At 48.8% G+C, this 23,640-nt stretch overlaps 1 protein-coding gene and 1 non-coding gene across 6 annotated transcripts; one reads left to right on the top strand and one right to left on the bottom strand.

The window, feature by feature from the left end:
• Positions 1 to 1,976: 1,976 nt before the first annotated feature.
• Positions 1,977 to 2,059, bottom strand: TRNAL-CAG (transfer RNA leucine (anticodon CAG)). The gene has a single exon. It is a non-coding gene; the product is annotated as a tRNA-Leu (tRNA).
• A 420-nt stretch (positions 2,060 to 2,479) lies between these two features.
• On the top strand, positions 2,480 to 22,680 carry LOC100147417 (low affinity immunoglobulin gamma Fc region receptor III). Of its 5 annotated transcripts, none has more exons than XM_070266872.1 (7): positions 2,480 to 2,601; positions 5,146 to 5,204; positions 16,894 to 17,019; positions 17,472 to 17,492; positions 17,832 to 18,089; positions 20,110 to 20,364; positions 21,465 to 22,680. In XM_070266872.1, exons 3-7 carry the CDS (start codon positions 16,935 to 16,937, stop codon positions 21,641 to 21,643), a joined length of 798 nt encoding a protein of 265 aa, XP_070122973.1. In that variant the 5' UTR covers positions 2,480 to 2,601; positions 5,146 to 5,204; positions 16,894 to 16,934; the 3' UTR covers positions 21,644 to 22,680. The 5 variants fall into 5 exon arrangements, with proteins under 5 accessions (XP_070122973.1, XP_023496616.1, XP_070122975.1 ...); XM_070266874.1 differs by having other exon boundaries at positions 2,535 to 2,601; positions 17,835 to 18,089; XM_070266873.1 differs by lacking the exon at positions 2,480 to 2,601 and adding an exon at positions 3,237 to 3,355.
• Positions 22,681 to 23,640: the final 960 nt, after the last annotated feature.

Consider the following 23,640-nt stretch of genomic DNA (forward strand, 5'->3'; position numbering starts at 1 on the left):
TCTGATTGCCGAGTTCTCTCCCAGGAGGGGGCAGGGGGACGAGGTCACCCCGGAGTCGCTGCGCCGTGTCACCAGGTCTCTGCTGCCTTCAAGAAACCCACTTCGTAAATGAGGAGGAGCCTAATCAAAAGAACCCAGTCTTCAGCTAACGGCTTTCGTTTGTTTCAGCGTTATAAATGCTGCAATGGAAAAAGAAAGAATTAGAATAGCGGATTGAAAGAAAACATTGAGATGCATTGGCCAGCAATCGAACCCCAGCCGTGACCCCTGGCAAACAATTGTACCACTGAACCACCCCTGCGCAGATGACCGCCACCACTAGACGCCAGGCCAGCAGCGCTCCCCACCAGCCGTCCGACACTGATCACTGCCCTCTGTGGCCAAATGCTCCAACTGAGCTAAGCGGTGGACAAGGGAGCTGAAACAGCCTCCAGGGACCAGGAGGGCGCTCGGACTGAGGGCAGGCGCTGAGGCCCCAGGGCACTCATGCACCGAGACACAGCAGGGCTGTCCGGCCCATCCCGCGCCTTGTCTCCGGCCCAGGGCCGCCGCGACCCTGCCAGCGTCGCCAGAGGAAGCCAGGAGCCGCCCCAGCCTGGCCCGCGCTCGAATGCCAATGAGGGTCTGCGATGTGTGGCGGGTGACGTTCCTTTCGACGACCCACGGGCCCGTGCCCAAGTCCCCTGGGCGGCGGGCTTCCCCACGGGTGCGCTGGGCTCGTGGCCGTGCGCGGGGGCGAACGGCGCGGCCTGCCGGGCGAGGGCAGGGCAGGGTCGTGCAGGGCAGGGCTGGGTGGGAGGGCCGTGGCGTGGGGGCGGCCGTGGGAGCCGCAGGCTGGGGAGCGCCGCCTCGGCCGCCCGCCGCTGAGCGGCGCTCAGGCCAAGAGACCCGAGGGGCCTGAGCCTGGCGCCTGCGCTCTGGCCGACGGTTCGCCCGCAAGGGTCTGGCTCCAGGGTGCCTTGGCGAGGCAGGAGCGCGGTGTTGGATCGCGGGCGCGCTATTGCAGAGTGTCTGCTGCCGGGCGGGCCGCCCGCGGAGGACGCGCGCCATCGTCGTGGGTTTGGGCCCCCGAGGCGCCTTCGCGCGTGCAGACGGGGCTTGGCCCCGGCCGTGGGTCCGACGTGTGCGTGTGGGCGACGGGGATCCAGGGCTTTGGCTCGCTGCTCCCCGGAGCCAGCTTGCCAGGTTGGTCCCACGTGCCAGGAAGGCTCCGTGCAAGGAGGGCGCTGTGGTCGGCTGGCGAGCAGAAGGCGGGGCTGCGTGGGGCCGGGGCGAGGCCCCGACGTGAAAAGTCGTGGTGGGCACCACAGGCCAGCGAGATGGGGACGGCGACCTGAGCAGGGTGTGGAGAGAATGGACGGGCCGGGCGGCCGGGGGCTGTGGGAAAGGACAGCGTGTTGGACGGTGTGCCGCCCATTGCGCAGGCGTGGTGCTCCAAGAGCGAGACGCTGTGCACCAGGCAGAAGTCAGAAGGTGACCCGTGGAGGGCTTTGCTCACGCAGTGTTGGGTGGGGGAGGGGAAATGGGAGTGGGAGTGGGAACGGGAGTGGGCGTGGGAGTGCGAGTAGGAGGGAGGGCTACACAACCACCACATGGGGTGGGTGTGCCGAGGGGTAAGGCGAGAGCAGGCGTGGAACGATGTGGCGCGAAGTCCTGAAGCCCCCGCGTGTGGGGTCTGGTGGGAAGGGTGTGTGAGTGAGTGGGTGGTGGCGCGCGCGCTGTTTCGGGAAGAACAGTTGCCAGTGGGTTCGAGGCGCTGGGGCAGCCTCCTGGGCTGAGTGCGCCAGGCCCGCACAGCGGCAGGCGTGAGAAGCTGGTGGGGTCGAGAGGCGTGCGTGTAGGGGCCTGGAGTTTGGCGTGGCGGCCAGAGGTCGGAGCGCCAGCCCGGGCCGGCCAGGAAGGCGGTCAAGGGCGGCGCTCGGGTGTGCGGGAGGCCCGGGAGGCGGGCGTTGGTTGGGAGGGCAAAAATGTCAGCGTGTCAGGAGTGGGATTCGAACCCACGCCTCCAGGGGAGACTGCGACCTGAACGCAGCGCCTTAGACCGCTCGGCCATCCTGACGGCGGGCCTGGGCGCGTGGCCGCTCGCCTGGCTGGGAGCCGACGCGGCCGGCGGGGCCCTTGGCCGCCCGCGGCGCCTGGCGGGCGTCTTTGTGGGCGCGCCACGGACGGGACGCGCGCGCCGGCCGACGGGGAGCAAGGCCAGCGGACTCGCCCGGCTCCGCAGCCGCCCCGTCGCCCACCCCGGGCGCCGGCCGGGACAAGGACGCGGCCCGGCGCGCGCCCCCCTTCTCCTCGCCGCCTCGCTGGCCCTCTCGAGAGGTCCTCTTTCTCGCGGCGCGATGTCAGCACGGGAGGCAAGAGGCAGCCCACACGGCATTTCCAGCCGCCAGGGCCGGGCCTGCGGTCGGGGTCGTGTGGGGGTCCGGGTGCGGGTCGCGGTCCGCTTTGTTGGATGATGCGGTCGTTTGGCTGTCGGGTCAGATGGGGCACACGTACTGGGCACCGGTGGTGGGCAGGGCCTCGAGGGCGGGGTCGGCGTCAGCAGGCAGCCAGAGAGGAGTCGGGCGCTGGGGAGGCCGCCGCCATCCTCCTTCCATAGTGGTGAGTATCCCGCCTGTCACGCGGGAGTCCGGGGTTCGATTCTCCCACGGGGAGGAAAGACGCCCATTTTTGGTTGCTGGCGCCGCTCTGCGTCCGGCCGCTTGCCCAGGAGCGCCCTTCTTCTCCCACCCCCGCCCTTCAGCCAGGCGCAGGCCCCCAACCCGTGCCCTGCCTGCCCACCGGGACACCTCCCCGAGGCCTCCTCATTGTCCGGCGCTGGTTCCGCACGGACGAACCAAGGCTTCCTCTGCTCCCCGCAGCACCCGACGAGCGGCCCGCCCCAAGCGGCTGGCGTACGGGGCTCCCTGCGACGCGACGCGCGCTGCACAGCTGCCGGGACGGGCGGCGGGTGGGTCCCCTCTCGGTGCGCGAAGTTGCCTCGCCGTGCAGCCTGTGGAGAAGGGCTGGGGCGAGGTGGCCGGTGGAGGGCGTGCGCCTGGCCGGCGGTTTGGCGGGGCGGTCGGCGTCGGAATGGCGGTCGCTTGGTGGAGTGGCAGCGAGGGCGCCCCCCAGAGGCGGTCGGTCCCGGCGGACGAGGGCTGCCGCGTCGGGCGCGGCGCTGGCGCTGGCGCGGGGCGGCGGTTGGTGGCGCCGGTGGCAGCGCCGCGCTGTGGGCGGGCGGGGCGTCGGAGCAGGGCTGCGCCAGGGGGCGGCCTTGGCGGCGGCGGAGGCTGCGGCGGCGGGACGGCTGTGGCGCGAGCCCCGGGCCGGCGTCTCGGGGCAGGCCGGGCTGTGCGGCGTTGGTGGTATAGTGGTGAGCATAGCTGCCTTCCAAGCAGTTGACCCGGGTTCGATTCCCGGCCAACGCAGCAGGCCGACGTTTTGACGATCCGCGGGGCCCTCCTGCCCCGGAGGCGGGCGGCGGGCGTGCGGCTGTGCGTGTGTGTGCGTGTGCGCGCGCGCGTGCGTGCGGGCAGGAGGCGCGCGCAGCGTTTTGAGGGCGCGGCGAGCAGGAAGCCGGCGAGGGCGCGTGCCTGGGCCTTGGCGGTGGGTGGTTCGCCTGCGCAAGGCTGGGGGCCCCGGTGGCGAGGGAGCGGCGAGCGGGCGGGCTGCGGGCCCCTTGTCGTGGAGGCGCAGGCGAGGCAGGAAACCCGACTGTCCCTGGTGTTCCAGTGGTTAGGATTCGGCGCTCTCACCGCCGCGGCTCAGGTTCGATTCCCGGTCAGGGAAGCCGTTCTTCTTTCTCTCCGCCTGCCGGCCGGCCGACCTCCACATCCCCGGCGCGGCGGGCGCGCCCACGACAGTGCTCCCCTCCACATAGTTTTATCCCGCGCCAGAGCTCGCTCGCTTCGCCCCTTGCCCCCTGGTCTCGGCGTCTTGACACTGCCACGCGTCTCCCGCCACGTCCTGTCCATGCCACCTCCACCCCAGCCAACCTTTTGGCCCCCGCTCGCTCCCTGGAGGTCTCCCCTCGCTCCCCTCCTTCCTTAAAGTCGCGAAGGAGACTTGCCGCGTCCGCTTCTCTCCCGCCGTGGCCAGGAGCACACAGCCTCGGTTGCCGCACGTGCTTCGACTCTCCAGCAGCCCTGATGCGGCCGGGACAAAGCTCGCGGCCCACAAGAACCCCCTTCCTCGCTCCTCAAGTGGGGCTGCCGGTTAGGGATTGGGCCGGGAGAGGACAGGGGTCTCCCTGCTCAGCGAGGGCCACCTGCTGCGGCCTGTGGTCCCTTCTTTTGCCCCTCGCGCCCGCTTTCCCGCCTTTGCCAGACCTTCACTGGTCTGTATTAGCGCCATTAGTTTAACTTTATTGTAAGTGTTTACTTTTGGTCAATTACGTATGAGGAAATGATAAACCTGGTGTGTAACTTTTGTGAATTTTGATATTCTCGAGCTGTGTTAGTCTTCTAACAATCATCTCCTTGCTCATGTAAACCTCAGTAGTTTGAAGTTGAAGCTAGAGCCTTGCAAACAGTATACTACACGTTAGTCTAGGAACATCTTGATTGCTGTCTTGGTGTTTCCTTGGCAAGTCTCCCAGTTGGCCTTGTTTGGGTCTGGACCTGTCCAGACCTTTCTTCTTTTCTGCAGGTGGTTAAGGGCAGCTGTACAGCCTGGTTGTGAGGTCAACTGAGGAGTGTAGCTTCGCCTCCTTTTTCTTCTCCCACGCTGCCTCTGAAGTTTCTGCAGCCTTACAGTTCACCTTACTGTACTGTTGTTTATTTGAAAAGAGCAGGTAGCGCTCCCTGTGTTGTACTCCCCACACTGTTGGGTACTGAAGCCCAGTTTTTCAGTGTCTGGCGCATACCCAGGCAGCGGCCAGGAGCCGGTGTATGGCTAATTTGCGGGGACTGAGTTTAGGTGGAAGTGTGGGAGTGCCTGTTGGCAAAGTTGGCTTTCGCTGTCCTCCTTTCTCTAGTAGGAGGGTTCCACCCCTGGCTCTCCCTCAAGCGGATACAGACTGGCTGTGGCATCTTAGGACAGTCTGCCTTCCCTTTCCTGTAGTATGGATGCTCTGTGACTTCTGCTTTATTGTATGAATGTTAACTTTTCAAAGATGTATTTTAAAACTTGAAAATAATTAGAGTCTCTTTCCTAATTTTGTAGATGTGTCCTTTGGAGGAGCTGGTATCATATTAAACATGTACTGTTTCTCTACGTTGCTGGTATGTTTCTTCTTTCTTTTTTGATATTTGGACACTACAACTATGACCTGGTTTTGGTAATTCATTTGCTCGTCCAATTACACATATTGTCAGAATATCATGTGGTTCTATGGGATCTGGCTTATAGGATCTTAGGCTCATTGTTTCTTTACTCCTCTGTACATCTCAATACACTTGTGTTGGTTCAAATATTTAAACCTACATAATTCAAATCATGGTCCCATAGCCGTTATTATATTGGTGTGTGTAAATTCTTCCCTTGCATGACAAAAGTCACATGTTTTTACTTGAAAAACATATAACTGGTTCCATTCACCATACACAGGGTCACATGGTAAAGATAAAACGAAAACATTTGCAATATCTGGACCAGGGAAATCAGTTTTATTCTTCACTTGTTTTCTCAGAAATCAATACAAAAAGGAGACGGGAACAGTGGAAAAAATCCATGAAGTCCATGATGGTATTCGTAGAAGAATTTCAAATACACAATCTGTATGTGAACATGTTCAGTCTCACTAATAATCTATCAAATACTGATGAAAACAAGCTTGTGATGTTTTAAATACCTTTTCCCATTCTAATATGAATGGTTTCATACAAATGTGAAATCACAAGAGTAAAACTCTATAGAACCTTGAGAGGGAGCAGGGCCCTGCTGACACCTTGACTGCAGACTTCCAGCCTCCAGAACTGTGAGAGAATAAATTTGTGTTGTTTTAAGCCAGTCAGTGTGGTAATTTGTTCTGGCAGCCCTAGGAAAGGAATGCGGTTTCCATAGCCACCATCTAGATTTTACAATCCACGTTCTACTCTACATCCTTTATCACATATCCACCTATGTATTCGAACTTCTAGTTTGTGATATTTTTAGCCTTATCAGATATTATCCACATTTTAAATATTTAACAATTCAGTGTTGCTGAGGGTCTAAGGAAATGATCAATATCATCCACTGTGTTGGAAGTAAACTTATACTCCCAAGTTTTTATAGAAAAATTTAGATCTATCTAAATTTTATTTAATTTTTCCAAGATTTTTTTAATGCTTATTTTGGTGAGGAAGATTGGCCAGGAGCTAACATCTGTTGCCCATCTTCCTCTTTTTTTTCTTTTTTTCTCCCCAAAGCCTCTCTACCTAGTTACATATCCTAGTTGTATCTCATTCTAGTTCTGCTATGTGGGACACTGCCACAGCATGGCTTGATGGGAGGTGCTAGGTCCGCATCCAGGATCCAAACCAGGGAACCTTGGCCGCTTAAGCAGAGCACGCGAACTTTAACGACTGGGACACAGGGCCCACCCCAGGATGTATCTAAGTTTTAAATGTGTTTATCTTTTATCAAACAGATGCATTGAAGAAATTTATCTTACCCAAATGTTTGCCCTAGTGGGCAAACTTATATGTTCATTGTTTCATTATTTCTACTACAGAAAACTAGTAAATATCCCATGTGTTCATAGTTAAGAACCTGTTAATAAATATACAACACAATGTAGCTGTGTAAAAGTGTGAGTAGATAAGATAAGTACATATGTCAGTTTTACTTTTGTGGTAGTCAGCTTCCCAGACAGCTTCTAATGATTCCCACCTCCTGGTTCCAAACCCTCTGCTGTCTCCTCCCACATTGTATGAGAGTTTCTCCATGTGAACAATAAAATGTAGCTAAAATGAAGGTATGTCACTTCCCAGATTAGGTTAGGAACGACCATGGTTTCCACCTTGGGCTCTCGCTCTCACTCCCTCGGTCTGTCTCTTTCTCTCACTCTCTCTTTCTCACCTTCCTAACCTGCTTTGGGAGAAGCCAGTTGACATTTTGAGGAAACACAGGCAGCCTATGGAGAGGCTCCAGGGGGAGGAACCAAGGCTAGGTAGTGGACAACCACCTGACTGAGTTCAGGATTGGATCCTCTGGTCTAGTTGAAGCTTCGGATGACTGTAAGCCCAGCCAACAGCTTGAGGACAACCTCGTGAGGACCCTGAGCCTGAACCAGGAAGCTAAATGGTCCTGGATTCCTGACTCCAGAAACTGTGTCGTTGTAAATGTTTGTTGTTTTAAGCTGCTAAGTTTTGTGGTAATATGTTATGTAGTCATAGATAAGTAGTACAAATAGTATGTTAAAAAGTAAATTGGGGGCCAGCCTGGTGGCATAGTGGGTAAGTTTGCAGTCTCCACTTTGGTGGCCCGGGGTTGGCTCCCCAGATCCCGGGTGTGGACCTAGCAGCGCTCATCAGGCCACGCTGTGGCAGCATCCCACATGAAATAGAGGCAGATTGGCACAGATGTTAACTCAGCAACAATCCTCCTCAAGCAAAAAGCAGAAGATTGGCAACAGATGTTAGCTCAGGGCCAATCTTCCTCACACACCCACATACAAAAGTAAATTGTACCGTAGTATTATCATACTATATTATGATAAATCATATATATATAATTTTTTGTATGAGCACTTGAACTTCATAACATAATAAAATGGCAAGTAGGGGCTTATGTCATTTGTCCTACTGTATTATTTAAACATTTTTACAATTAACTTTTTTTATTGATGTATAGTTGAGCTTTCTTGATGTATAAGTGGCATACAATAAAATGTACATTTTTAAGGTATAGAATTTGATAAGTTTTGACATATGGAAACATCACTAGATCAAGATAATGAACAGCCTCTGTCTGGGCCACGGTTTCCTCGTTTATAAAATGAAAGGTGGGTTTGGATTTCAGCATTCTATTCGTATGATGGTATAAATGAAACTTCTGCCCTTAAATTCTGGTGTCAGCAGCTTAAATCAGCTGCCAGCTGATGTCACATTTCACGCTTTTTTCTTCTCTTTCTGCATAGGGGAAGCCTACCAAACAATTTATCATAAATTCCAATTTGGGGGAAGGAGGAGGGCCAGAGTGGTGATTAGGCACATGTGTGTGGTGATAGATTGTAATTAGTCTTTGGGTGGTGAGCATGATGTAATCTACACAGAATTTGGAATATTTTATGATGTACACCTGAAATTTATATAATTTTATAAACCAATGTTACTGCAATAATTTAAAAAAATACATGAAATTCAAATTTGGAAACAAGATGCAGACGCTTCAGTACCCTTGCATCCAGAGTGAATGGGCATGTTCTGGTGATGATTTAGGTGATGCTAAGTTGAACCACCAAGATCCAAGCTGTAGCATTAACAATTTCATTATGAGAAGGAATAACGGCAGCATTTACGAAGGATTGTGATAACGCTAAGTTAACAATTCAGGTCATGCCGATGAAATATTCCAAAGGAGACTGGAAAGAAAGCTGGGATAAAGAGAGTTTAGAGAGCCTAGTTGTACATGGGAAAGTGAGCAGGCTACAAAAAAATAAGGGAACTTTGTGCCCAAACTTCTACCTACAAAGGAGGCTGGAGAGGGCACAAAGGCATTCGGGCTGGGGACTCTCAGAAGCCTGGAAGTTCTAGGATCTCTGACTCTAAGAGAGAGAGAGGAGATCACAGAGGTCTAACCATATGGGAAAGGAGAGCAATGCTTCTAAGGAGGGTTCAGCAGGATCTCGTGCACTCGGGTGACACTTGAATTCCTCAGCTGTCTTCAACCCCATCATGGGTGTAGGGTAGCTCTGTGCAATGGGAATATGGGAACCATGCATCTAATTTTAAAATTGCTAGCAGCCACATTTAAAAAGGTGAAAAAACCAGGTGAGATTAATTTTAATAATATATTTTATTTAACCCAATATATTAAAAACATTATCATTTCAACATGTAATCATAAAAATATTAGTAAGCTATTATATATTCTTTTTTCCATCCTAAGCCTTCAAAAGCCAGTGTGTATTTATACTTCCAACACATGTCAATTTGGACTGAGCGCATTTCAAGTACTCCACAGGCGTAGGTGACTGGTGCCTACTGTCATATTGGCTAGCAAAGGTCTAGAGGAAGCACAGTGGATAAAACTGTTAATTCCCCAAGAGAAGTCAAGATCAGACCCTGTGCACAGGCGCTAAGATCTTAGATCACCCAAGACTTCTACCCTTGTCCCCCTGTACCAGGGGTCGAGAATGGCCACATATTTGGAGTAAAGTGTGACTACCCAGGCAACCACGAGTCTATCAGCTGCGGTTAACACACTGACAACTAACACAGGGCTTGCAACCACTCTTTTGCTAACAGGGATCAAGAGGGAGCCCCAAAGAACCACTCTCCTCTACACGCCAACTCTTATAGCTTCACTGGCATTATCCATCTCAAGAGTATCATTGTGTCCTTTATGCGTGTTTATATCAGTCAACACAGGAAGCATCAGTGTCCAGGTCATTGTCCACATTGAAATCTCCATGAGGCTCTGCACACGGATATCTGACTGCAACAGCATAGGAGGCTGCAGACCAGAACTGCCCAGCTGAACCCAGTCAATCGACAGAACCAGAAGAGATAATAAGAAGCTGGTGGTTTTAAGCCATTAATTTTGAGGGGTGTTTGTTATGGCGCAATAAACAACTAAGACATTTAGGTTAAAAGTCTTGGACTCATTCTGTTTTTTTCTTTCTTTCTTTTTTTTTTTTTTTTTAGGAAGATTAGCCTAGAGCTAACATCTGCTGCCAATCCTCCTCTTTTTGCTGAGGAAGCCCGGCCCTGAGCTAACATCTGTGCCCATCTTCCTCTACTTCATATGTGGGATGCCTGCCACAGGATGGCTTGCCACTTGGTGCCATCTCCACACCCCAGATCCAGGCTGGCCCCCACTGGGCTCATTCTTGACCCCTCTTTTTCTATCACTCCCGTAGCCAATCTGTCAGGAAATCCTGTCGGTTCTATCTTAAAATAAACCTAGAAGTTAACACTTCTCACCACTTCCACCGCTACTCCCCTGGTTCCAGCCTCCATCTTCTCTCGCGTGGATCACTGCAGTAGCCTCTTCACTTGTCTCCCGCTTCCGCTCTCACCACCTTTCAGTCTGTTCTCAACACAGCATTCACAATGATCCTTTTACAGCACGTCAGCTCATGTCACTCCCGTGCTCAAAATCTTTCCCTGGTTCTTCCATTTTATTCAGACTAAAAGGAACGATTTCAGAGTGTTTACCCTCGATCTGGTCTCCCATGTTTTCTCTGACCTTATCACTTACTGCTCTCTCCCTTACTCACTTCCGCTCCTCCAAACAGTTCCTTGAACATTCCACGCATAAAGCAGTTTCAAGCTCTCAAAAGACAAGAAAACAAGCCCGAAATGGAGGGCCTTATGTTAAGCCCCATGTCACCAAACCGAGACCCAACTTCATTACCGTTTTGGCTCTTCCAGAAGTGGAATCTTAAACCGGTCAGTCAGGAACCACCTGATCAGCACTAGTTAGGTAAGCTGCCTGATAGAGCCCTACCATCCCTAAAGGAAAGGAACATTGCATTTGCCAATCTGCTCCTTTGGCTCCTATCACTTCCTGTGCCTGCCTCTTCTGGCTATACAAGTCTTTCATTTTGTACAGCTCCTGGGAGCTCCTTTCTCTCTGTAAGTTTGGATATTGCCTGATTTGAATCGATTTTTGCTCAAATAAAATCTTTAAATTCTTAATATGCCTCAGTTTATCGTTTGTTTTTTTTTTTAAAGATTTTATTTTTTCCTTTTTCTTCCCAAAGCCCCCCAGTACATAGTTGTATATTTCTCGTTGTGGGTTCTTCTAGTTGTGGTATGTGGGACGCTGCCTCAGCGTGGTCTGACGAGCAATGCCATGTCCGCGCCCAGGATTCGAACCAACGAAACACTGGGCCGCCTGCAGCGGAGCGCGCAAACTTAACCACTGGGCCACAGGGCCAGCACCTTTTGTTTTTTTTTTTTAAAGATTGACACCTGAGCTAACAACTTACCAATCTTTTTTTTTTTTTTTTTTTTTTGCTGTTTCTCCCCAAATCCCCCCATGAGATAGTTGTGTATTTTTAGTTGTGGGTCCTTCCAGTTGCAGCATGTAGGATGCCGCCTCAGCATGGCCTGATGAGCAGTGCCACATCCACCCCCAGGATCTGACACCCTGGGCCAGGGAAACGGAGCCCACATTTAACCACTTGGCCCAGGGCGGGCCGACCTCAGTTTATCTTTCAACAGATCCCTTGACTGACTGTTCCATCTGTATGGAATGTTCTCTCCCTAGATATTCACTAGCTCAGTTCCCTTCATCTTTCAAATCTTTACTCAATGTCATATTCTCACCATATTTAAAATTGCAATCCACCCCCCCTTCCAATCCCTTCCCTTGCTCTTTTCCCCCATATTCTTATCTCATATAATATTATATACTCTACTTATTTAATAGGTTTGTTTTTTATTTTATATCTTTCCCTAATGGAAGGGAAGCTCCCTGAATTCAGGGATCTTGTCTGTTTCATTCATGAATGTACCTCAGGTGTTTAGGACAGTCTAGCACGTAGTAAGCACCTTATAGATATTCCATGAGTGAATGAAAATCTGTTGTTTGGTTGCTCTGAGGCTTTTTCCCAGGCAACACTCACAGTTATACCTGAGGACACCCCTGGGAGCATTGTTTTGTACTTTGTCGTTCTAATGAGTCAGAAAAATGTATAATCCCAGGTAAAACCATGTTCCCATTCACAATCATGCTCAGACACGTTTCAGCTGTCCTACCTCAGAGAGAATGCTCTGCCTGTTGATGAAATTCTTCTTGAGGTGGGAGAAGCTTTCGTATCTATATTTTTGTGAGTCATGACACCCCTATTCTTGCCCTTGTTCACAGGCAGTCTTCACCCTCAAACTGTTGTAGATCTTGTGCACAGAGCTTGAAGTCCTCTTTAGCACCACAAAAATGCCACTCCTGGGACTGGAATGCTGAATAGAGTTTCTATAAGTTCTGAGAAATGTGTTGGGGTAGGTGGCCAGGAAATCTTACAGAAGGCCTTGTTAAAAACCCAAGCCTGGGATAGACACAGTTCTGTAAAATTTAATCTGAGAGAGCAGAAGAGGTTACCAGGAAACAGGTGGACATGAAGGCCCTGGATCTTCTGGAAGAAATGAATCTTCCTCTGCCCATCTCACATTTAAACATTAGGTTCAACACACATCTACCTTCAAAAGTCTACCTGAGACTTCATAGCAAATTCTTTTCTTTTCTATGCATTCTTCTCAAGAGCTGTTCTTCTATAAAGCCTGTCTCTGAAGGCTGCAAATACAACTAATCTTCACGGCTTCTTTATCAATTCCATCGACTTCATTTCCTAGGAGAAATATACCACACACCCACACACACAAAACCAAACCAAACCACAAAACAAGCAAGCAAGCAACCTCAGGCTCTCCTAGTATATTCGAGGAGTCATTATACTCGGTGTCATTGTACTCTCAAATTCATGGGCTCCTGCCTGTGTGTGTGCATTTGCACCTTTCCCTAATTCTCTCTCGAAGGGACAAATATCCATCTATTGGCGTTTGAGGTGCCACTTAAAGTTTTAATGTGTTCTGAGGGTAAGGTTATCATTTCCTTTTTAGATTTCCTCCTCAAAAGCTCCCTGTTCTTCCATTGTTGTAGTCTGAATTCCAATTTCTTTCCTGTCTCTACTGCACAGTGGGGTGAGACCATGTTACTCTCTCAGCACAGTGTGGGTAGGAACAAGCCCAAACCGGGGAGCACGTCCATGGTCAGATGCTGAGCGAAGTGGGACAGGTAAAATATTAGCGTATCGGGGCAAAAGCAGAGTTAGGGGCATGAAACACACTGGAGCTGAGGTTTGGGAAGAAACACACCTCATTCACTACTACTGATTGCTCCAAAGTCTTAGCGTGTTTCATATGCCCAGACTCCCTAATATCAAATCCCTCTTGGGTAGTAAGTCTTGGTTCTCTGGGACTCCTTTTTGCTGGGAAGTCTGTAGCTAGAGTTTTCTATCTACTTGAATATTAAAAAAGAACTTTTCTGATCTTCCGAGAAGGTGAAACCGTATCACTTCCAGTTTAGATTTTCCCTTGTTTCTCAAGGCCTCCAACCCAGCATGCTCCGAGGACATTGTTATTTGGGTGACCCCAAATTATCATTCATTTCTCACTTATGAGCAGAGACTTGCCAGCTTTTATTTGCTGTATTAGGGTTTTTCAGAGAAACAGAACCTATAGGATATATCGAGATACACTTAAGGGGAGATTTATGATATGAATTGCTCATGCTGTGACAGAGGTTGAGAAGTCCCAAGATCTGCTGTGTACAAGCTGGAGAACCAGGAAAGCTGCTGGTGGTGTTCAGTCAGAGTCCAAAGGCCTGAGAATCCTAGGCCTGATGGTGTAAGTCCCCGTGTGAGTCTGAAAGCCCGAGAACCAGGAGCTCTGATGTCTGAGAGCAGAAGACGGATGTGTCAGCTCATGCAGAGAGAGCTGGAATTTGCCCTGCCTCTGCCTTTTTGGTCTATTCTGCCCTTAAAGGCTTGCGTCATGCCTGCCCACACATAAATTACCATCACACTTGTCTTACCGCTTTTCATACTTACAGCCATCTCCTGGGAGTGGAGGAGGGTACGTGTAGTAAAACGTAGCATGGTTTCACAATTTTCCATTTATTCTCATTTAGGCTGTTTACACTGCTTGTGTTTCCTTTTCATTATCCCACAGCACCTCTTGAGCGATGCTTCAGTGGTAAATCCCTCTTATGGGCCAGTCTTTCCCCTTCAACTGAATTGAATCTGAAAAGTCACTTAATAGAATCCTAAGTGTGGACTCCCTTTCTCCTTGGGCCAAAACAGAACCTCACAGAGGAAGACTCTCCTATAAATAAAGAAACAAGAGCGGTCCTATCTTGAAATGGCTCGACATTATCAGTTCTCTATGGTTGCCAAAGCCCCAGTCGTCTCAAAGGGGAGAGCTTGTTAATGAAAGGACATCAAAGGAGGAACTGCCCTTTGAGAACATAAGCCAGGGAAGGATGTCCTGGGAATGGGAATGGGATTCTCCCTAAAGAATGCAGAAGCGTTACATTATGTAGGTGAAAGGAAATGCCTGCGTCCACCTGAAACAGTCCAGAGCCTCATGCTTACAATTTCAATGGGAGAAACTTTCAGTGGGAGAAAATGCTGTGAACGACAGGGTAATCTGCTTTCGCTTTCTGTCCTTTGTCCATGGCAAGTAGCAGCGCACTGCCATCTTCCCCAGGCTCTGGGTCCCTTCTTCTCCAGCAGGCTGCATTGCTGGTTGTAGGTAATCCCTGCATCTTTGGCTCCTGCTGGGGGCAAACTACTCCAACACCTTCTTCTTCCCATTTTTGTGTTATATATATATTTTTTGAGCTTTACTGAGATATAATTGTTATACAAAAACTGCATATATTTAATGTCTGCAGTTGGATGAGTTTGAACATATGGATACACCCATGATACCGTCATCAGAATCAAGGTAATAAACATATCCGTCACTTCCGAAAGTTTCCTTTTGTCCCTTCCAGTGTCTCCTTGATGAGATTTCGACCATAAAGATTTTGACAATAATGAATCAATCCTTCCAGAAAAACTCAAATGCTAAAAACCTTGGTAATGCTCATGCATTTTGACTTGAACATTTATTAGGTACCAGCTAGTGTCCATTTTACAGATGAAGCTTTGGACATTTAAGTACCTTGTCCAAGATCTCATAGTCTGAGTTAAAAAGTATTTTTTAAACCATGGTAAAAAGAAAAAACACATAACAACGAACCAGCTGTCTTAACAATTTTTAAGCGCACAGTTCAGGACTGTTAAGTCCATTAACATTGCTGTCCAAGAGGTCTTTACAATTTTTTATCTTGGAAAATTACAACTTTGTAGCATTCAGCAACAACTGCCCATTTCCGCCTCCCCAGCGCTTGGCAACCACCATTCTGTTTTCTGTTTCTGTCAGTTTGACTACTTTAGGTACTTCACACACAGTATTTATGTTTTGGTGACTGGCTTATTTCACTTAGCATGATGTCCTCAGGGTCATCCATGTTGTAGCATGTGGCAGAATTTTTTTTAAGGCTGAGTAATATTCTATTCCTCGTGTATATAAACCATATTTTGTTTACCCATACATCTGTCGATGAACATGTGGGTGGCTTCTATCTGGTGGTGATTGTGAATAAAGCTGCAATGAACATGAATGTGCAAATATCTCATTCAGATCTTGCTTTGAATTCTTTGGGATGTAAACCCAGAAATGAGGGGCCGGCCCAGTGCCGCAGTGGTTAAGTTTGCACGTTTTGCTTTCACGGCCCGAGGTTCATGGTTTGCATCCCACATGGGGACATCACATCACTTGGCAAGCCATGCTGTGGCAGGTGTCCCACATATAAAGTAGAGGAAGATGGGCACAGATGTTAGCTCAGGGTCAATCTTCCTCAGCAAAAGGAGGAGGATTGGCAGCACATGTTAGCTCAAGGCTAATCTTCCTCAAAATAATAAAAAATAAATAAATAAATAAACCCAGAAATGGAATTGAGGAATCATGTGGCAATTCTATTTTTAAGTATTTCAGAAACCTCCATACTGATTTCCATAACAGATGCACCATTTTACATTCCCAACAGCAGTGCACAAGGGTTCCAATTTCTCCACATCTTCACCAACACTTGTTATTTTCTGGGGATTTTTTGTTTTTTTTAAGTGGCCATTCTAATGAGTGTGAGGTGATATCTCACTGTGATTTTGATCTGCATTTCTTTAACAATCAGTGAGGTTCAGTATCTTTTCAGATGCTTGTTGGCTATTTGTATATCTTCTTTGGAGAAACGTCTATTTAAGTCTTTGCCCATTCTTTAAGCAGGTTATCTGTTTGGCTTGGTTTTGATTTTTTTGTGAGGAGGATTGGCCCTGAGCTAACAACTGTTGCCAATCTTCCTGTTTTTGCTTGAGGAAGATTGGCACTGAGCTCACATCTGTGCCAATCTTTCTCCATTTTGTATGTGGGATGCCACCACAGCATGGCTTGATGAGTGGTGTCTAGGTCAATGCCCGAGATCCGAACCTGCAAACTGCGGGCCGCCAAGGTTGAGCACTCAGACTTAACCATTATGCTACCTGGCCGGCCCCTGTTTTCGCTGTTGAATTGTAGAAGGTCTTTGTATATTCATGATATTAACCCCTTATCAGATATATGATTTGCAAATATTTTCTCCCATCCCATGGCTTATCTTTTCACTCTGTTGACTGATATGCAGAAGTTTTTAAGTCTGATGTAGTTCCCTTTGCCTACTTTTGCTATCCAGGGGTGAAGGGCAGATGAAGGAAAGATAGTCCTGCCTGCAGGGTACTTAGAGACTTCCTTGGATGGAGTATTTCCTGCAGATAACTGCTCCATTGTGTTGTGGTCATTTAACATTGATTCTTATTGGTTGCATAGTTAATGGGTTTCTTTATCTTGTCTGTGTTGAAATTCATTTAAAACTTCCTGTCTACCGGCCAGAGAGGCAGCACAGGGAGTGTGGTCAGAAGGCGCTGAACTGAGAACCCAAGACAATGGCTCCATCTCAGCTCTGCTTCCTGGTGTTTCCCCTGGTCAATGTCCTCACCAGCTCAAGAACCCCTGCCCAGGGTTTTCACCAGGACCAAACAAGGGGATACATGAAAGAAAGATTTGACTGTAAAGCTGACTCAGCTTCTGGTCTAATTTGTTACTGACTGATTAGCAGAAATGGAGTGTTGTGACTGATGAAACTGAATGAGAGAATGTAACAATTTCCTTCCTCTTTTCTAAGTTCCTCTCCAAAACGCCACTGGACTCAGGCCCAGTTCTGGGATGACTGTGGAGATCCCGATGTTTCCAAATGTACATCCTGGTAACCTGTGGCTGCTTCAACCACTGACCGTTTTGCTGCTGCTGGGTGAGTGAGGGTCATCGTGCAACAGGGCAGTTTCAGTCACTTCTGTGAGGGCGCCAGGGGTCAGTGTGATGAGGGGCAGCCCTGGGCCCTGGAAGCTGGGGACAGATGGAAAGGGGAGAGAGAACCCTGAATTCTTACCATTCCACTGGTTCCTCAGATTGGAATTCAGAGGTTCTTTCACAGTCCCTGCCCCCACACATTCATGTTTCCCTTGTAGCCTTGTGGAGAGACAGGGCTGAGGTGAGGAGGACATGAGAAATGAGTACTCTTATAAGAGGACTGGAAACAGGCTGGAAACTGGAAACAACGTGACTAGAAACAGGCTCTGAGATGGGTCCTGGGAAGAAGGAGCCCAACATCACCTCCCTCTCCCTCTCTCCACACCCATCCTGCTATGTTCGCTCCCCTCATCTTTCCTGCTCTACACTGATCCATTCTCTTCTCTTTTATAGCCTCTGCACACACAGGAGCTGGTGAGTTTGCTCTTTGCTTCCTTGGGTTTATGGTGTTATTGCCTCACAATGTGAGGCTCTATTTCCCATGTAGGGAAATGTCTGTTCCACCAAGAACCAGGCTTGGGTTCAGCAGGGGTGGTTCCCCCATTTTAGTGGGACCTGGGATTTGATTCTTGGTCGGATTCCCATTGGATCCACCAAAGATCTAAAGGGAATGAGGCTGCTAGAAGTACACAGATCTTTAATTGGGTCTGCAGTAGGACTCTCTGGCCCCTGGTCTCCCCTGGGAACTCCTTTGGAATCTATGGTCCCTCCAAGGTTATTTATTCCCATCCCTTTCTGTTCTCTGTCCCTCAGCAGGTCTCCCGAAGGCTGTGGTGAGCCTTGAGCCCCCATGGATCAACGTGCTGCAGGATGATTATGTGACTCTGAAGTGCCAGGGGGCCCATACCCTTGAAGACCACCCCACTCAGTGGTTCCATAATGGGAGCCCCATCCCGACCCAGGTCCAGCCCAGCTACAGCTTTAAGGCCCAAAACAACAACAGTGGAGACTACAGGTGCCAGACGGGCCACACGAGCCTCAGTGACCCTGCGCATCTGGATGTGATTTCCGGTCAGTGGAGGAAGTTCTGGGGAAGGTCTGGGAGGACAAGGAGAGATGAAATCTGTTGATGTGGTAGAAATTTTTAGGAAACAGGGGTGCCTGTTTACTGGAAACCATCGCTGTGAGTTGGTTGAAGTAGTTCTTGCCCACTCATTTCCCTTTTCACCAACCCCCTTTGCTTGGTGTGTGTGGTGGGGTTGGAAGATCATAAGACATTCCTCAGAACATGTTAGGCTGTTTGGCCTCAGTCTTGATTGAGTAGGAAGGTTACTCGGCCACAAACAAGCAGCCGGAGGTGAGAGAAGCAGAAGGAAATTTCTGCTCCATAAAACCACCTACCCTCATGGCAGTGTGGTAAAACTTCGGAATTGAAGGCAACCAGACTGCAAAGGTCCTAAGCTGAGAGCATGCCCGGCAGGGTTGAGGAGGTCGTTCTGCCCAAGCTGCGGGAGACCAGAGGGAGATATGGAATCTGGAAGATGAGGTCAGAGGGGACGGGGACGGGAAGGGGTCGAGCATGTGGCAGCTGGTAGTCTGGTATGATGACTTGGACTGATATTCCTGAAGGAGATGAGAATTCATTAGATGGCTTTAATTAAAGGAGTCACAGGATCTGACGTAGGTTTATGTAAATATCTGACTGTGTTCAGTTTAATAGACTCTGTAGGGAAATGCTCCTAGACACTCTATTACCCCCCTTCCAATGTCTGAAATATGAGCCATTTATATTGTAGTTGACTTCAGCTGCATCTTGGTGCATAAACCCTGAAGATGGTCACATGTGAGCTTTCAGTGTTTTAATTCTGTTTTACATCTGGAGGGTGATTTTCTGGTAGTCTTTTAAGGTCCTGTGCCAGAGATGCTGGTGGTGGAGTCACTTTCTGTTGATGGTGCTCAATGGAAAGGGAAATAAATATTGACTCAACCTCACACACCTGAACAATGACATCACAGCTACCCAACTCTTCTCTTGGTGCATTGCCACCTCAGAAACAGCTGGTTGTACTTCTGAGTTTTCCTACAAAAATGTAAAAATATAAATGTAACCAAACTTGGTTCTGAAAGGTCATTAGAGGAAAACCACCTCGTCCCATCCTCCATTGTGCAAAGAGATTAAGCCCGTGAGCCCTAGGAGCCCAGAGGGAAACAGTAGGGGCACAATCAGAATCCTGACTTCAGATTTCTGTCTCACGCTACCTTGCCTTTCATATACAGAATACTGTTTTCCTAAAGGAGCTTTCATTTAAATAAGATGTAACAAATTCTAGTATTTGTTCTTATAATAAATAGAGCAATTTGATTTTCTTCCCTATTAGCTTTACTGAAACATTCTCTGTAGCCCTGCAAGGTAGCCACATTTCAGAATCTGATTCCTGTGCCATCAGTGAAGGGAGGCCTTGGTTGGGAGTGGGACTCTTTGTAAGGAGGGAGGAAAAGTGATTTTAGTTAAAAAGCTTTCTTTAATGCTCCTCTTGTGCAGAGTTGCAACTGAATACTGAATTCGCAAGGTCACACATTTCCATTTCTAATGTGGAAGGAAGATTCCATTCAGGGTTGGTGAGGCATTATTAAAGCTCTGCTTCCTTACTAATATGGTTAATGGCTGCTCACCCTCATTTTCCAAATATGTTCAAAAGTTTGTAATCCCCAGACCACCAATGCTGTATCCACACAAACTGAAGGTTTCAGGTCCTGTTCAGCAACCTCTACAGTTACTGAAATGCACTCATTTCCTTATCATATATAGTGTTCGTAATACCTCAAAATCAGCCCACACCCCTGGGCCAAGGAGTCGTGTTCCTACCATGCATCTTTGGAACTTCTGAAAACTTCTATCCTTCAGAGGTCCCACAGATAATACCATATCTTCCCGGTAAGGGAGTGCTCACACTTGCCATGAAGCATCTTCAGTTCCTCTGCTCGACATCTCTTCCAATTCTGTGAGTGGGTAATGTTGCCCCATGCATGAGGCTCCAAGGGCCTTGGTATCCAGCCTTAGAACTTTTCCTTCCCATATTGTGTCTTTCAGACTGGTTGCTGCTCCAGACCCCTCGCCTGGTGTTCCAAGAGGGGGAGCCCATCCACCTGAGGTGCCACAGCTGGAGAAGCAACCCTCTGTACAAGGTCGTATTTTTCCAGAATGGAAAATCCAAGAAGTTTTCCCCTGTCAATTCCAGCTTATTGATCCTAGGAGCGAGCCTCAGTCACAGTGGCGAGTACCACTGCACAGGATTTATAGGGCAGATGCTGCGCTCCTCACAGCCTGTGAACATCACTGTCCAAGGTGAGAACCAAGGCTGTTCTAGGAGCTTCAGGCCCTGGAAGGATGGGTAGGGAGAGGATCACTAATCTTTTCTGAACTTCAGTACCTGCCTCCTCCTGAGTGGGCCTCTTTGATGTCAACAGGAACCCTAAAAGTCCTAGCTGGACCTGATGGCTGTGTGGCTTTGCAGCTCTGTCTCAGCTCATTCCTCAGGGATTACAGAAACAGGTGTGATTCACCTGAAGTTTTAACTTTCAGGGGACAGAAGCCACCTTTTCATCCCCCAAAATCCATCCACCAGACATAACCACCCTCCCTCTTCCCACCTCATTCAAACCACTCCACTTTGCCATATGGCCCTCTTGTCTCTAGGATTCTGAGGCTTCTTGTGCCTCCCTACTCACCCTCTCAGCCTAGGCTCCCATCTAAGCTCTGGGCATCCATGTTGGCATGAGGATCTCTCTCCACAAGCAAAGAACTAGGCTTCTGTCTGCTCCTGAGAAACTGTGTGTTGTGAAATCCATATGATGCCCTTTCAGGAGCCTCACAAACTATAGTCTTGGTCAGTGAATATCACCCAGTGAATATCACTCCTGGGCTCAGAGGAGGTGTCAAGTGACAATGTGTTGATGTGGTCTGTGGATTCCCCAGATCAATATTTCCCAAAATACATCCCTTGAGAGGCTTTTCAGAATGAATGATTGTGTGGTCCTTAATGCAGAAGATGCTGAGTACTCCGTTCCTCTCCATTTATAATCATAACGCTCATTAAAGACTTCTAGAAGTCGTATTGTAAAAAAAACTGTTCATCTAAGTTTTATAAGGCATCTACCCAACCTAGGTGACCACAAAACCTTTTTCCTGTTTAACTTCTATTAATGTCCCTCAGAACACATGTGCAAGGTCACCCTTTGGGAAATGCTGATCCAGAGCTTTATTTGGGAAGGCGAGAGATGAAGAGATCCTATGAGACTTCCTGGACTCCTGTCTGCTCTTGGCCTTGGCCTTAGCCCCTGGCTTGGGTGACTTCACAAAGGCTCCCCGATGGGGACCTGACTGTTTATTCCAAATTTCTGCCTTAACAACTGGCAATCTTCTCATCCCTCTGCCTCTCTTTTCAGGTCTGGCAACTGTATTCGTCTTTCTACATTGGTTTCAAATCGCTTTCTGCCTGGTGATGGGACTCCTGTTTGCAGTGGATACAGGGCTGTATGTTTCTGTGCAGAGAGACCTTCCAAGATCAGTGGGAGACTGGAGGAATTGCAAAGAGAGATGGAGCCAGGGCTCTGAAAACAAATGAGGTCTGGGCCAAGGAGATTCCAACCACCCTTGTGACCGGTGATCTTCAGAGCTAGATGTCAACAGGCCCCACCTTCGCTGAGCTCCTGAGGATCAAGGCACAGTCACAGCCCACCTAGCTTGACAAGGACTATTGCTGTGGCAGATGTGTTTTCATAGCCCTTAGACAGAGGCTCCCCAAATCTAGAAAAACTCAGTAAATCCTGCCTCTCCTTTCAATCAATACAGCAATCTGACCGCTTCTCAGGACTGTGCTACCAGCACCTCGGTCCAATCCACCATCATGTCTCACTTGGGTTACTGCAGTAGCTTCCTGATGGGTCTCCCTACACTCACCCTGCCACCCTACAGTCGATTCTCACCACAACGGCCAAAGTGATCTTTTAAAAATGTGTGTTTTCTCTTTTTTAAAATGTTATTTATTTATTTTTTTTTTTGAGGAAGATTAGCTGTGAGCTAACCACTGCCAGTCCTCCTCTTTTTGCTGAGAAAGCCTGGCCCTGAGCTAACATCTGTGCCCAACTTCCTCTACTTTATACGTGGTATGCCTACCACAGCATGGTGCTCAGCGGTGCCATGTCCACACCCGGGATCCCAACCCACAAACCCCATACCTCTGAGAAGCAGAACATGCAAACTTAACCGCTGCTCCACCGGGATGCCCCCTGTGTATTGTATCTTTCACTTCTTTGCTCAAAGCCATGCCAGAGCTCCCCCTTGCAATTAAGAGGAAAGCTAAAGCCTTTGCAATGTTCTACTAGGCACTACATGATCTTGCTCCTCACTGCCTCTCTGACCTCATCTCCTGCTCTTCCTTGCTTCCTTGAACACACCAATTCTACTTCTGCCTAGGGCTTATGTCATTAGGTTCTTTCTTACCGATATCCACATCACACTTCATTATGATCTTTCCTCAAATGTCACCTTATCCATGAGGGCTCCTTGATCCTTCAATATAACCCCACTCTCCCACCATCCCCTAATCCCCTTGTTTAATTGTTTAATTGATAATTGTTTAATAAACAATCTCTTGTGTAATTGTTTATTGTGTGTCTCCTCCTCTCATCAGAATGAGAGCTCTGGGAGAGCAGGCCCTGTGTCTATTTTGTTCACGACCGTATTCCTGAGTCCAGGTCAGTGTCTGGCACATGATAAAGGAGTCAATAAATATTTTTGGAATGAGCAAATTCTTCAGCATTTGAAATCAGAGAATTTTAAACCTAGAAAGTCCTTGGAAATGACACAGTCCAATCTCCTCATTTTAAAATTGAGTGAGCTGAGGCCCAGATGGTTGAAATGACTTCTTCAAGGATAGACAGGTAGTTGGTGTCACAGACCATCATATACACAGTTTTGGGTCATACTATACGTCTAGTTCTGCAGCTTGCTTTTCATACTCAGTCTTGGGTCATGAGCATCCGTCCACTTCACAATGTCTATTGAAGTCATCACTTTAATATCTGTTCTACTTTTAAAGATACTCAAACTGAGTTCCTAAACATAAATGGATACATGGAAGCATGTTGTAAAGTTAGCGCTGCATACATAAGCTCCCCTATACTCCAACCTCTCTGAAGTAAAAAGTAAAGAAGTGAACGAGATCGGAAGAATACCTGTGTGATGTTGCGGTAAATGTGCAGGCACGAAGGTGCTTGCTTTAGGGCTTTTCCTGGAACTCTCGGGGCTGGGTGGGTAGGTGGGGTTTTGAGGCTGCTGAGGGCTAGGAGCAAAGGTTAGAGGAGCTTGGACAAGGCAGTCCCTGAACAGAGCAGGGCACAGACCCGCGGCCAGACCACCTTTTCCCTTCTGAGGGGAGGACCCTTCTCTTGCAGGTCCTTGGACAAAATGTCTGGACTCTGACATCCAGGCCTGGCTGGCCTAGACTGTGAGAGTGAATGAATTGCAAGCTGGCAGCTTCTCTTGTTCCTGGAGTTATGAAAGAGAATAGGTTCCTCCTTTTTGAGGATGGTTTCATTTTCCACTCTGGAAGTCATTCAT

The sequence above is a fragment of the Equus caballus genome, chromosome 5 (genome assembly GCF_041296265.1).
Source record: "Equus caballus isolate H_3958 breed thoroughbred chromosome 5, TB-T2T, whole genome shotgun sequence".
NCBI lineage: Eukaryota > Metazoa > Chordata > Mammalia > Perissodactyla > Equidae > Equus > Equus caballus.